Below are 15076 nucleotides of genomic sequence, written 5' to 3'. Positions count from 1 at the left end.
GGCAGCAGGGATATCCCACTGTGCTACCGTGCTGCCCTTGCTTTTCATTAATGAAGTGTCAGAAGATCTAGGGAGAAAACCTGGCTGTCTGTACACCCTCAGTTTTTCCAGTCTTATGATCAAATTAAAAACCTCACGCTTTCCCACACTATATTCCACCTGTCTTCTTGTTGCCCAATTGCTTAATCTGTCTATATTCCTTTGCAGCCTCTCTGTATCCTCCTGACAGCTCACATTTCTACCTACCTTTGTATCATCAGCAAAAAAAATGACTGAGTGTCATTTCGAGCGCACTCCACATGTCGCAGCCTGCCAAGTTGAAAATAGCCTATTTATGCCCACTCTTTGCTTCCTGACTGTTCGCCATTCCTCTGCAAATATTTAACCCCAACCCATGAACGCTTACCTTGCCTAATAAACCTTTGCGTGGAATGTGATGGAATGCTTTTTTTGAAAATCCAGGCACCCAATGGGCGGGATTCTCCCCCCGCTGGCAGCCGGATTCTCCATTCCGGCAGCCGGCCAATGTGGTTTCCCATTGTGGCCAACCCATATCATCAAGAAACCTGCGAGCATGGGTGCACTGCCGGCGAAGCGGACGATCCTTCCAATGCAGTACATCCACTGCTGCCTCTTTGACTACCTTACTCATTACATCCTCAAAATACTCTAGTAAATTTGTCAAATAAGATTTCCTTTTTGTAAAACCACATTGACTTGTGCTGATTATATTATGCATTTCTAACTGCTTTGTTAAGACACCCTTAATAATAAGTTCCATCATTTCCTCAATGTCTGATGCCACGGATAATTGTGTATATTATTGTACAACATTTGAGATGTTTCTCAGTAAGATAAGAAATTTTGAGGGAGACTTTCCCGCATTCTGCACCTGAGAGCTGGCCAGAAGCAGCTCCCTCAAAGTATTCTGTTCCTCTCAACATTTAGGACCTCTTCTTGCAGGCACAGGTTTGATTCAGCACTCTGAGGGAAACCTCCATTGTGGTGGATTCAAGATTGAGTCTGCAGGCCTTGGAGGTTCCACCAACACAATAGAGCTTTATTTAGAAGATGTTAGCAGTACAGGCTGCGATGTTAGACTGCCTGTTTGCCCGCACAACCGGCTGATGATGTCATCGCGCAATCGTTCTCTTAATGTGCCCCTGTTCAGCTGCAAGGCTGCTTGTGAGGAAACACTATGAATACACACCATTTCCTCCCCCTTTAAATCAAAGATCCCTGACACATTAAACATTAACAATAAATTAGCAACATGAACAATTAATCAACAATAACAGTCAATACGTCAGAAGTACCGGAGGTCGTCGTTCTCTGTGTGGGTGTTGCCAAACCTCACGCACCTGCTTTTTAGTACTTGCTGCAACCTCTGGTGTCTTTAGCTAGGTGTGAACGTCATTGATGGTTATCTTAACCGGAGTCGGCCTGGTGATCTGAGGTTGACACAATGTTCGATTCGCAATTGAGGTGTTGTTTTCCTCATTTGGTTCGGTTAGAGTCAAGTTCTTGGGAAGGTTCTGGTCGTCTTTTGGCACAGCTGGATTTTGACTCTTATCGGTTTTGCCTCTGGAAAATTGGTTCTTGTCGCCAAAAGTTGATCGGATGCCTTCTCCATATGACATCATCTCGGGTTTGTATGATGTAGGAGGCCAGTCCTGTCTGTGCTCAGGTGGTGGCAGGAATCCACTTTTCACTTGTGGTATAATTTCTTGACAGAACGTCTTGACCTTAGCAAAAAACACAATGTTTCACCTTGCTCTCCCACCATATGACCTGATCTTGTTTTTTCTCAGCATTTCTTTTGTCTTGGGTTGTTTTAGCAAATTGAATGCTGTGCGTAGTAGACGTTTAACCATTAGCAGTGCTAGAGAAACTTGAGTTATTGAAAGTGCAGTATTCCTGTACATGATCAGGAATTCATTCAAACATTTAGACAATGAACCTTGTTCCCTGATTACCTTGAACGAATGTTTCATTGTCTAAACTAAACAGTCTCCCAGCCCATTTATGACAGGGTGACGAGGAGCAGACTGAATGTGTTGAGTTCTCTTCTCCTTCAAGTAGTTTATGAACTCTTCAGATGTGAACTGTGGTCCATTATCGCTCACCAGCTTTTCAGGGTAACTAAATCTGCTGATGGTTTCATCCAATCTCTCAGTTGCTTTTTCCAATGATGTTGACTTCATGATGGCAACTACAGACCACTTCGAGTGAGCATCGATTAGAATGAGAAACATGCACCATTTCCAATGGACCAGCGTAAGCAATATGTACATGTTGCCGGGCCTCTTCTGGCCGTTGCAATGGGGCTAATCATAGAATCATAGAATTTACAGTGCAGAAGGAGGCCTTTTAGTCCATCCAGCCTGCACCGGCCCTCGGAAAGAGCACCCTACTTAAGGTCTATCCCCGTAACCCAGTAACCCCACCTACCCTTTTTATTTGGACACTAAGGGCAATTTAGCATGGCCAATCCACCTAACCTGCACATCTTTGGACTGTGGGAGGAAACCAGAACACCCGGAGGAAACCCACGCAGGAACGGGGAGAACGTGCAGACTCCGCACAGACAGTGACCCAAGCTGGGAATTGAACCTGGGACCCTGGAGCTGTGAAGTGACAGGGCTAACCACTGTGCTACCGTGCTGCCCTAATGGCAGCAGGTTCCGCACTTTTGCATAAGACAAACATATACCCTCCTTCTCCTGGATTTTAGCATCTAGCCCCAGCCAACAAAATAGCTCTGCCTATCTCCTTATCCTTACAATACCACAGTGGCCTTCATGTAAATGGTATAATACATACTTTTTTAATAATGGTGGAATGATGAGTCACTTTCCACAGAGGAATGCCTATATGGATAACTCAAGTCTTCAGATGGAATTTGGCTTTAACACAGGGTTTGCTTGAAGCATCGTGCCCATAACCTCTGACAGCACTGGATCACTTCTGGTATATTTCTTCACCTGTCCTGCGGTTACAGCAATGTTAACTCCTTGCTTGAAATAGAAAATGTTGCCACACAGACTGCTAATCAATGAACCATTTGGTAAGGATTATTGGGAGAATCCACCTGCATCCCCATGAAGGTTTGACTGACGATATTTGATTGTATATGTGTGTGCTGACAAGAGCCATGCTCACCTCTGCATTCTGTTCATCGTCAGTGACGTAATCCCGGTATCGAGATCCAAAAATCATTGTTCATGGACGATGGTCCACCAATAAAGTAAATTTCCTCCCATACAGGAATTGCTCAAAACCATTTTATTCCAAAAATGATTCCTAGGGCTTCTTTCTATATCTGTACATAATTGCTTTCAGCTTTATTCAAGGTCCTTGACATGAAAGCTATTGGCTTCTCTGAATTTGTGGCATTCTGTGGGAAAACACACCCAGCCCCATAAAGTGATGCAACACATGCTAGTTGCAGGGGTAAATTTGGATCAAAATATGTCATGACTTCTGTCTTGAGTCGTGCCTCTTTGACTTGCATGAATGCTCTCTTACCTTGATCCATGTCAACTTTTTATTTTGATACAGTAGAAGGTTTTATAATTTTCGCCAGATTAGGGACAAACCTTCCGCAGTCATTAAGCAAGCCTAAGAAAGATCGAAGCTGGTTAACATTGTGAGGGTCTGGTGCCTTGGTTACGGCTTTGGCCTTTGAAGGCGACTTATGCAGTCCCTTGGCATCGATGACATTACCCAGAAAATCAATTGAAGTTTGGAAAAAAATCAAATTTGTCTTTTCGGACACTTAATCCATAATCTTCCAGTCTCTAGAGTGTGGCATCTAGGTTGTGGAGATGCTCTTCTTCACTCTTTCCAGTAACCAAGATGTCACCCAGATAAAAGCAAATTACTGCGGATACTGGAATCTGAAACCAAAAAGAAAATGCTGGAAAATCTCAGCAGATCTGGCAGCATCTGCAGGGAGAGAAAAGAGCTAACGTTTCGAGTCCAGATGACCCTTTCTCTCCCTACAGATGTTGCCAGACCTGCTGAGATTTTTCAGCATTTTCTTTTTATCATCCAGATAATATTGGACTGCATCTAATCCACTTCAGATTTGGTCCATAACTTGATGGAACAGCACTGACGCTGAAGTGATGCCAAATGTTCATCTTTTGTACCAAAATAACCCATTGTGTGTCACAATTGTTGATAACTGTTGTGAATCTCGATCCACGTTCATTTGAAGATACGCTTGACTGAGGTTGATTTTACTTCAGTGTTGCCTCCAGTCAATCCAATGATTATGTCATCAATCACGTGTATAGGGACTGTTCTGCACACAGTTCAGGATTAATGGCGACTTTAAAATCGTAACAAATGAGTACAGATCTGTCTTTTTTCATCACGGGTACGGTTGGCGTCACCCAATCACTCATGTTGATGGGTTCAAGGATTACCGTTCTGACCAGGTGTTCTAATTCTGCCTCTATCTTCGGTCTGATTGTGTATGGCATTGACTTAGTCTTTCAGCATCTTGCGTGATTTTCTTCCTTGATATTCAGTTTTAACTGAGGTATCCTTCATTCCCAACTCACCGTTGCAGACAATGGCATGTTTCTTCAAGATTTTGGGTAGGCCTGATTCGGAATCTGTCATGAGATTTACCTCGGCCCAATTTAATCTGATCTTATCCAGCCAAGTTCTTCCTATTAGTGCCGGATAACTTCCTTTGAAAATGTGCAAGGATACATCTGCCGCCTCTCCATTTAATTGAACTATTACATCAATATGGCCGCTCAACGGAACCACTTCTCCAGTTTATGTTTTCAACACTATCTTCAAGGGTTGCAGAACAATATGTCAGAGCTTTTCTTAATAAACAGTCTCTGGCACCAGCGAGACAGCTGCCCCAGTGTCCACCTCCATTTCTACCGGCTGACTGTCCAGTAATGGAGTGACCCAGTATTGGTTTGTTGCACCAGCAATAGCAGGTACATTTAATGACAGTTTGTCTTCAGACTGTGAATTGAGTTCCTTCATACATCCTTTTCGTACCATGTGAACACTTTTTCCTTGATTTATTGTTTTATTCAGCTCTTGCTTCCTGCATCTTTTGCCTGAAGCTTGTTTCTTTTTCCAACATGCGTGTGCCGGGTAGGAAATGGCAATAATTAGGGCAAATCTGGGTGTGGGGCCTTGCCCGCCCCTGCGTGAAACCACTGTGAAGTCAGGGCAGGCGGGAACCCAGAGGGAATACTGTTCCTTCAATTTAACATGTTCCCTGACTTAAAACCCGCTGATGGGTTTATGCTCCAGTGGGAAGGAAGAACAAGCTAGTCTAATATTGATTCAAGACTTTTTAAATGTATAAGTATTACTGTGGCTGGGGATGGGGTTGGGGGTGAGGGTAAGGGCGCATGGAGAAATGAACAACAGGAGGATAAAAATAATCTACTAAGCATGATCGACAATATTTTGGCGTAAACCTTACCATTCTACTCTGCCTTTGTGTGACAAGTTGCAGTCAGCTTCTAATCCAAGCCTTTTAAATAAAATTGGCAGTCAGATTTGAAGCACTTCCCACAGGGGGAGGATAGAATCAGATGGTGAACTGAATTGCTGCTCCTATGCAGTTTGTGCCATCTGTTTCCGAAGTGACAGTGATAGAGACCTCCAAACTTGAAATTTGCCTGATCATTTCATCACTGTGAGGTGTGTGGCATAGAGCAAATCGAGATGGTGAAAGAAAATGCCTGAAGTCTCCAATTCTAACATGGAAATTGCAACTTCCAACAGGCAATTACCCTGCCCATCGAGACCCTTGCCGAATGTCGCCTACTTTCACTCAGATGCGGAGACATTTGACAAGGAAGCCAGGGAGCAAGGACGCTGGAGCACCTTTGGTAGTTGAAACTTCCCAGACAATTCCCATGTAGGTTGGCATGTCAGGAATTCCACAGGGTCCCAACGCCCATCTCAGGTGTACGTCTGGTCCTCAACGATACAGAAACTGGAAGACTTGGGCCAATAATTCTGCTTCTTCCTGTGGTGTAGCAATTCCTCCAAACTAGTTCACTCAATGATATCATCAATTGAAAATCACTACCAGGTCCACCTGTAATTACTTCGGAGACACGTATGTGCACTTCACAAAGGCTGCTAGATACCAATGTCCACCTGTAATTACTTTGTAGACACACATGTGCACTTCACTAAGGCTGCTAGATACCAATAAAAGCAATCTCTTCAAACAAGACCTGAGCTGAGATCAGTTAACTCTGATTTTTTAACATTCAAGCAGAAATATTCAAAAATTGAACTAATTGAAGACATGCTGAAGTAGAAAAATTCCTTGATTGTCTAAAATTATGCTCGGGCACCGATTGTGAGACCATTGTTAATTGGATCTCAGATGTTGAACTTGTTTTTAATGCTTGTTTTACCATCCTTCAATAAAATACAAGGGAACTATGAATATTGTGCACATTGCAAGCCATGGACAACATGTATTACAAAAACATCTACCAAACAACTACCTTAATTTAGGCAAGACAAGTTAAATTATAATCACAGAATTGTTTTGGCACAGAAGGAGGCCTTTTGGCCAATTGTGCCTGCGCCAGTTCTCCAATCGATGAATCATGGCTTAGTGCCATTCCCCGCACCCCTGTACATTGTTTCTATTCAAGTGCTCATTGAACGTCCTCTTGGATACTTTGATTGAATCTGTCCCCACCACACTTCCAGGCAGTGCATTCCAGACCTGAACCACTTATTGTGTGAAAAATATTTTTCTTGCAACACATTTGCTTATTCTGCAAATCACTTTAAATCTATACCCTCTCGTTCATGATCCTTTTTACGAGCAGAACAATCTACTTTTTCCAGCCCCCCTCATGATTTTGAACATCTCTACCAAATCCCTTCTTAGCCTTCTTCTCTCCCAGGAGAACAGCCCAACCTCTCCGAGCTATCCTCATAACTGATGTTTCTCATTTCTTGAACCATTCTTGTAAACATCTCCTGCACTCTCTCCAATACCTCCTCGTTCTTGTACTCTATATCCCTATTAATAAAGCCCACCATACTACATACTTTATTAACTGCGCTCTCCAACTGTCCTGCCACCTTCAATGATCTATGCACATGTACACTCAGCTCCTCTGCTCCTGCACCCCCTGAAGAACATTACCCCTTTTATATTGTCTCTCCATATTCTTCCTACCAAAATGCATCACCTCACACTTCTCCACATTGAACTTCATCTGTCACCTGTCTCTCCACTCCACCAACTTGTCTATGTTCTTTTGAAGTGCTACATGTGCTCTTCACAGTTTGCAATGTTTCCAGGTTTTGTGTCATCCGCAATATTTGAAATTGTTCCCTGCACACCGAATTCCAGATCATTAACAGATATCAAGAATAGCATGGATCCCAATACCGATCCCTGGGGAACACCACTGCAAACGTTCCTCCCGCCCAAAAATATCCATTGATTATTACTTTCTGTTTTCTATTATTCAGCCAATTTTGTATCCACATTGCTACCTTTTATTGCGTGAACTATACCTTTTCTCACTTGTCTCTGTGTGGCATTGTATTGAAACCCTTTTGAAAGTCCACGTGCACCACATCATCAGCATTACCCTCATCAACCATTTATGTTACCTGTTGAAAAAGCTCCCAACCAGTTAGCTAAGCACAAATTTAGAATTCCATGCTGGCCCTTCCTAATCAATCCATGCTGTTCCCACATGACTATTAATTCTATCCCGAATAATTGTTTTGAGGCGATTCCCCACCACTGAAATTAAGTTGGCTGGTCTGTATTTGCTGGGATTATTCTTACAACATTTTTGAACAAGGGCATAATGTCTGCAACTCTCCACTTCTGGCACCTCTCAAGTCTCGAGAAGACGTAAAGATTATGTCCAGCGCCTCTGCAATTTCCACTCTCATTTCCTTCAAAATCCTTGGATGAATCTCATCTCGTGTCTTGGAAGTGTCCCTTTAAGAAAGGTTTTTGTCTTATCACATGGCTCCAGTGATGTCATTGTGTGGGTGGAGCTGAGCTGTGGCTCTGTGAGTTTATACTTTTGTTTTGAGTTTTGGACTGGTTTGAACTGCACAGGTGGAAAGAATTGTTTCTCTATCTTAATTTTAAAAGCTGTTTTCAGACTGCTTGGTAACTTAAAAGAGATAATTGCTTTCTGAAAGGCATTCAAACCTGTTGTTTGAAAAGTGGAGCAGAGTATCAATAACAAGTCCTATACCAGTAAGAATGTTGTGTGCTGGGCCACACCTTTGAAAAAGGGTTTCTGGTTTTACTTGGATTTTGTTATTGAATTGGAACAGTTAAGGGGAAATTCATTAAGGGTGAGACACCGATTACTGTAGCTGTGTGGGGCCTTTATGTTTGTAGTTGATAAAAATTCTTACTGTGTGTGTTTATACAAATGCTAACTAAATTCTTAGACTAAAGCTTGTTTTTTTTTATTAAAAGCGCCTAAGAACTCCATTGAATAACACCTGAAAAGCAGGCTATTGTGCTCATCCTAGCCAAATTCAATAAACATTTGTAGGTCAGGTGAACTCCATCTCATACTTTGGAGTTTTCTAAACCCTGGCCCATAACACCAGTCTCAGGGCATTATCGACTTCAAGTTCCAAAAGTCTATTTGACACTTCCTCCTGAACAATTTTGAACCCTTCTCGGGTCAGAATTTCCTCATCGGTCACCATGTTCTGGGTAGCATCTACCTCTTTGGTAAAGACAGATGTAATAACATTGGCTATTTTCTAAAACTCTTGGAGTGGTAATTCCATGGGGATGCAATCCTGGCAATTGACTCAGATTCTCAACAACAGTGAGCTCCACAATAGTAAGAATTTATATGGCTCCGTGGGATGTCATCTCAGTTGTATGGAACTGGAGGTTACCGATGCCACTATGGATAAGCACATTTTAAAAAATTTGTTCATGGGACGCTGGCTATGCCAGCATTTATTGCCCATCCCTAATTGCCCTTAAGGGGCAGTTAAGAGTCAACCACATTGCTGTGGGTCTGGAGTCACATGTAGGCCAGACCAGATAAGGATGGCAGATCCTTATTCCGTGGTGGAATTTGCACATAGGACCCCAGTGCATTACTCTGGGTGTCTGGCTTACTAGTCCAGTGACAATATCACTTCGCCATCGCCTCTCCGGGATTCTGCAAAATGTGGCATTGGGTGATTCGGAAGTTACGTTCTATTCCCCACCCACCCACACCCACTTTCCTACCCTCCAGAATGCCAGAATCTGCCCACAGCTGAAAAACATTTCAAACATTTTCACTGGCATCCTCTTCAGATCACACCCAATGTGATTTGCACTGCCACCATTCTGACAACACTCCTTTTCTTGCTTTTCGTTGTTCCAGTCGGTGCACTAACACTTTGCATATCTCAGATTGGGGTTATGGACATTTTTAGGTTTGGAACCCGCAGACTCCTGCAGCCTTATTTTGGGTGGGCACAGGTTCTGCCTCCAAATCAGGAAAGAGGAAAGAAATAGGAAATGCTCAGGCAATGCCAAGCCTAAAATGTGACCTGACCCCATGCTGCTTTCTATCTCTTCCTCCTCATGCCCACTGGATTTATTGGCTTTTTAAAAAAAGTGATTGATAAGGTAAAAATGCCTCACCTGATCGCCCATCTCTCTGAAAGTCCACGTGATACCAGTCTCCATCATTCACCTTCTTTTGAGTGGCTTTTGTTTTAATAGCACCAGATCCCATATCGAGCAGAAGGTACAAGTGTCCATCAAGCATTTCAATTGCAAAGAAGTCAACTTTTACTATTCGTGGGTTTTTGGCATCTTTTTGGTGTCGTGGTTTGCCATGACTGAAAAGAATCAATCCATTTGGTTCAGTGGTGCGAAAGTCAAATGAAATGGAGCCTGTCTTTTTAGCATTCCACTTTGGTAATGAGATAAAAGATTCGGGGGTTTCAAATGTGATTGGATCTAGCGTTGCAACATTTTCACATTTGAAGGCCACCATTCCGTGAATCTTCATCTTGCGGTCTCCTTGTTTTGCGAGCCGTGATAATTCCAACCGAACATCATTGTTTTTATAAACAACCTACAAGTGAAATAATAAGGTTAAATATTATATTCTTCAGGAAGTTAGCTTTAAGCCACATTACACTTGCAGCAGACAAAATGGCTCCAGTTAACAGTGATTTATAAAACGATGCACTGAGAAAGGAAAACATAGTATATTTATTATCAGGAAATTATAGAGTCAACAGAGATGTAATAAATTCAATGATGTCTGATCTTCGCTATTTTGCAATGTCCAGATTCAAAGAAGAGAAGTTAATGTTCATATAAAAAGAAACATCACCAAATTTGGAAGTTGAATTTTTATTAAAAAATCAAAAATGCTTAAAAGGCACAGCAGAAAATTAACACATAAGAGAAAGAGATGGATTGATGTTTTGGTGCAATCTTTCATCAAAACTATGCAGTTCTATGAAGTTCTGCTAATGGGTCTAAATTAAAATATTAACCCATCTTTTTGTTTCAGGTGATGACTGACCTAGTCCATATTTCCAGCATTTTGCTATATTTTATTTTCAATTAGTTGTGTATAGCACTGAAAAAGGACTCACATGTATAAGTGAACTGCAAACAGCCATGTAGATTTTATGTATAGCTCTCCGACAGAGTGTTCAGTGTAACAAAATGTTCTCCTATTGCAATACAACAAATACCCTTCCCACTTTAAAAAGTGTATACTTTAAAATGTTAAGTGGTGCATGTACATAAAATGTAGCATGGCACGTGCACATAATTTCCCAGAATAATATATGACTAAACCACTTTCAACTGAAATTTAATAAGTTGGGTTGAATATTTGCTTTTACTGCAATCACAACCAAAACACATAAACAAACAATGATGTTTGGAGTAATGCACATGTAAAAAATAAATCTGAACAGCAGTACATGTTTATATCATTATTTGGCAAGGAACTATGAAAAGAAAAAAAAAATGTTTTTCTTCTTCCTTCCTACATACACACATTCACTTATCCCATCTGGCTTTTTTCTATTTCTGTTGGAATATCTTCTTCCATTTCCAACTCATTAGCTTGACTCCATCTCTCAACTTCTCTGACTGTGTCAACCTTGAACTTTGACTACCAGCTCCACATAACGATTGGTGCTGAGGCAGGGACATAGAGTTGTGAAATCTCGCACTGACCACACTCGCCTTGGGAAAAAGTATACTGAGTGGCGGGATTTCCAATACAAGGGCCAGATACAGGATGGCGTCGCCCCCCCCCCCCCCCCCCCCACCCCCCACCCCCAAATACCGATCAGAAACTGCATTAGGATCAATGTATAACTGCAACATGGAGTTTTTCTCTTTCCTCTACTTCTGCATATATACAGATATGAACGACCTTCTCACAGGCTGAGCACTTTGACTGGAAATGGGGTACTTCAACTTAAATGGTTGGTGATTATGAGAATGGTAACCTTTGAGCTTCTGGCTCTGAGGTTGTGAGCTTGGCTACTGTGGCCTACATTCTGCTGAAAGCGGATGGACCTCCCCTGCTGGCACAGGAAAAAAGATTCCTTGCAATTTTCAATTATCTACTTCTGCAATTTCCATCGCTGTGGCCTCATCGCAGGCTTCCTCCCAGGTCAGCTTATTGCCTTTACTCAAAGCTTGGCCTAGATTTTACTGGTCTTTAAACTTTCCACAAACTCCTTTAAGGCTGATTTCTAAGTGTGCGGCATACCCAGTGGCCAGAGAATTGAACTCAAGAATGTAATCTGCTACAGTGTCACTTGGCAACTGTTTCTATGACGTAATACAACTTGCAATTACATTCTTAGTTGTACGCAATAGGAGTCCAGGAACTAATTATCCCAGCATCTTCCATAGTCCTGAGGTCTTGCAGGCCATACTGGTTTGACACTACAGTAAAAGCATCTGGCAAAAGCATATGGTGGGGAAAACATTTACTTTATCATCAACACCTACTTTATTCACTTTCAGTTAAATATGAAACCTTTGCTTGTGATGATACCAATCCTCCAGGTTGGAATTCAATTCCCCCAATGTCTCCAAAAATGCCTTTTGTGGCTTTTTTTTTCATTCCATTACACACCATGCTGACTCACTGAGCTGCACATGAACATCATGAGCCCACCGGGCAATCTTTCAAACCAGTCAATCCTTAAAAGCACCTTTAGGAATTCTAGTCACAATGTTCTTCTGTCCTTAATCTATGAAATGAAATGCAAAGAATTCCACCTGGCTTTGTCATCATCTTTCTGTTGTGTATGCACTGAGAAAAGACTCACATTTGGGACTCAACTGCAAGTAACCATGTTGGAGACACTTCCTTTGTACCTCACAAACAGAGAGAGCAACAGAGACAGCAGTTTAACAAAATGCTCAGCTCTTAACTATGCTGCATACTTCTTTTTGCACAAACCAAAGAAATAATGTCCAAGAATCAAAAAGACAAACCACCATTTGAATAAAGCAAATACTGAAACAATAAAATGAAAGATATTCTGAAGAATGCTTCAGAAGCAGGATGGTTGTAAATATCGTCAGAATTGTTTGTGAAGGCATTTCAATTCAAATATCAAAAATAATGACAATGAAATGGCTGATAATCAGTGAAAACAGGATGGTCCTGGTGTATGATCCTGCCCATGTTCCTCTGCACTAAATCCCTTCATGGCAGCCCTCCATCGTTTATTATTTAAGATGCAATCAGTTGGGGAAGTGGACAGTGTCAGTACCATTGTGGCGCCCAGGTGATTAAGAGTGCAGTTGAGAATGTGTCAACTTCCTAATGGAGGCTGAGGAGAGGGTCAGTCATTAATTTGGAGTTGTGTAACTGTAACTTCTGGGTACTCACCTAAAACAGACATTGTTTGAATATCACAAGTAAATAAAAGAAAATGAAAGATATGCGGCGGGATTCTCCGAAATGGAGGCAGTGTGTTCGCGCCGTCGTGAACGCCGTCGAAGTTCACGACGGCGCAAAACGGCCCCTATCCCGACCGATAATGGGCTAGGAGCGACGCCGTGTCATTTACGCGTGCCAGGCCTTGGCGCCGCGTAAAGGCGGCGCCGCAAACATGACGCGGCCGGCGCCGCATAACTGGCGTCACCCGCGCATGCGTGGTTGCCGTCCTCTCTGAGTCCGCCTCGCAAGAAGATGTCAGACGGATCTTGCGGGGCTGCGGAAGAAAGGAGGTCCTCCTTTAGAGAGGACGGCCCGACGATCGGTGGGCACCGATCATGGGCCACACCCCATTTCAGGCCACCCCCGGTGCAGGCCCCACCCCCAACCCCCCCACCCCCCCCTGCAGGCCGCCCCCCCCCCCCCAGCGTTCCCGCACTGTTCCCGCCGGCAGCGACCAGGTCTGGACGGCGCCGGGGGGGAACCCGCCGTTTTGGGCTGGCCGCTTGGCCCATCCGGGCCTGAGAATAGCAGGGGCGCCGGAGAATCGCCATTTTGGATGTCTCGGGCGATTCTTCGGCCTGCGCTGCGCAGAACTCGACAGGGCCGTTCTCGCCGCTTGGGAGAATCGCGGGAGGGCGTCAGACCGGCGTCGCGGGAAAATTTGGCGACCCAGGCGATTCTCCCAACCGGCGCGGGAGCAGAGAATCACGCCCATGAATTTCTATAACACCTTTTACAGGGCAACCCAGAGTGCATTCCAGGCAACAGATATATGGTGCAAAAACAAGCTCCTATAAATAGCAAGGTAATACGGGCAGCATGGTGGTATAGTGGTTAGCACTGTTGCCTCACAACTCCAGGGACCTGGGTTCAATTCCGGCCTCGGGTGATTGTCTGTGGAGTTTGCATTTCTCCCAGTGTCTGCTTCCTCTGGATGCTCCAGTTTCCTCCCACAGTCCAAAGAGGTGCTTGTTAGGTGGATTACGGGGAGGGGGTGGAGGTATGGGTTTAAGTAGGGTGGTCTTTCCAAGGGTTGGTGCAGACTCGATAGGCCAAATGGCTTCCTTCTGCACTGTAAGTTCTGTGATTCTATAATAATGACAAGATTATCTGTTTTAGTAATGTTGATTGAGGGACAAATACTGGACAGGACCTGAAAGATAACTCCCATGTTCTTCTTCAAAATCAGGCATTTTACCTCAAACTTAAAGAGCAAGCAGGTCTTGATTTAACATCTAACCTGAAAGGTTGCACCTCCAACCGCCCAGCACCCCATTAGTACTCCACTGGAGTGTCCATTTGATTTTTGTGCTCAAGTTTTTGAGGGGACTAAAACCGACAACCACCTAACTCTGAGGCAGGAGTGTTACCAAATGAGGCATGGCTGACACTGATGGAAGCTTTGAGGGAAGTATCCAAGATTGTGCAGCAACTGACAGCTGAGACTCTGGAATAAGTTGCCCTCATTTGCAAGGTAATTTGGAAAATTTATTCCTCATGGTTAGCATCAATGAGGCATGTAGCAGCTGCGCTAAAATTTGTATCATGCCCCCTTTCAGATTGCTCAAGGACCATTCAGTGACTTTTCCATCGAAGTACAGGTAATTTGCTCTGAATGCGTCAGAATTTGATGGTTGTCATTAAATCAGCCAATCCATCAATAAAATGTCAGTGACTTGAAATCTCTGCCGTATATCAGGGTATGGCAGGCATTAGTTCTTCACTCAGGCGGCACATGGAGGTAGCACCAAATACTTCAAGCAGAAGCTGCAGCCACCTCCCAGGATCAAGCTACCATAAGAGAAGGACCACCTAAATGCCAGGAATATGTTTTAACTGGTGAATGTATTGCTGTAACAATTCACCATGTGCATATCTGTATTACGCTGATGCCCATGTGGGCTCCACCTATGGACCATTGTAAGGTATTACCTATGATGTAGCATATTGGGGCCTGTGTGGGCTCCGCGCATGGCTCCACCCCTTAAGGAGAGGTATAAAGAGCAGTCGCCCTGCAGGCAGCTCCCACTAACAGATCAGTCGCAGGCAGGCACTGTTCTAGTTGATTAAAGCCACAGTTTACTTCTACTCGTCCTCGCGATGCTAGAGCGCCTCTA

The 15076-nt window shown here is 43.4% G+C and overlaps 1 protein-coding gene across 31 annotated transcripts in view; it reads right to left on the bottom strand.

The window, feature by feature from the left end:
- Positions 1 to 15076, bottom strand: part of nrxn1a (neurexin 1a) — a 2579010-nt gene that overhangs the window by 1353390 nt on the left and 1210544 nt on the right. For all 31 annotated transcript variants that reach the window (XM_072507900.1, XM_072507883.1, XM_072507882.1 and 28 more), the window contains one exon: positions 9662 to 10100. In XM_072507900.1, the coding sequence (XP_072364001.1) occupies positions 9662 to 10100 (439 nt within the window). The remainder of the gene's footprint in view (positions 1 to 9661; positions 10101 to 15076) is intronic.

The sequence above is a fragment of the Scyliorhinus torazame genome, chromosome 1 (assembly GCF_047496885.1).
Source record: "Scyliorhinus torazame isolate Kashiwa2021f chromosome 1, sScyTor2.1, whole genome shotgun sequence".
In the NCBI taxonomy this organism is placed as follows: Eukaryota; Metazoa; Chordata; class Chondrichthyes; order Carcharhiniformes; family Scyliorhinidae; genus Scyliorhinus; species Scyliorhinus torazame.
The sequence above is the reverse complement of the archived record's forward strand: the minus strand, read 5'-3'. Positions and strand labels throughout refer to the sequence as shown.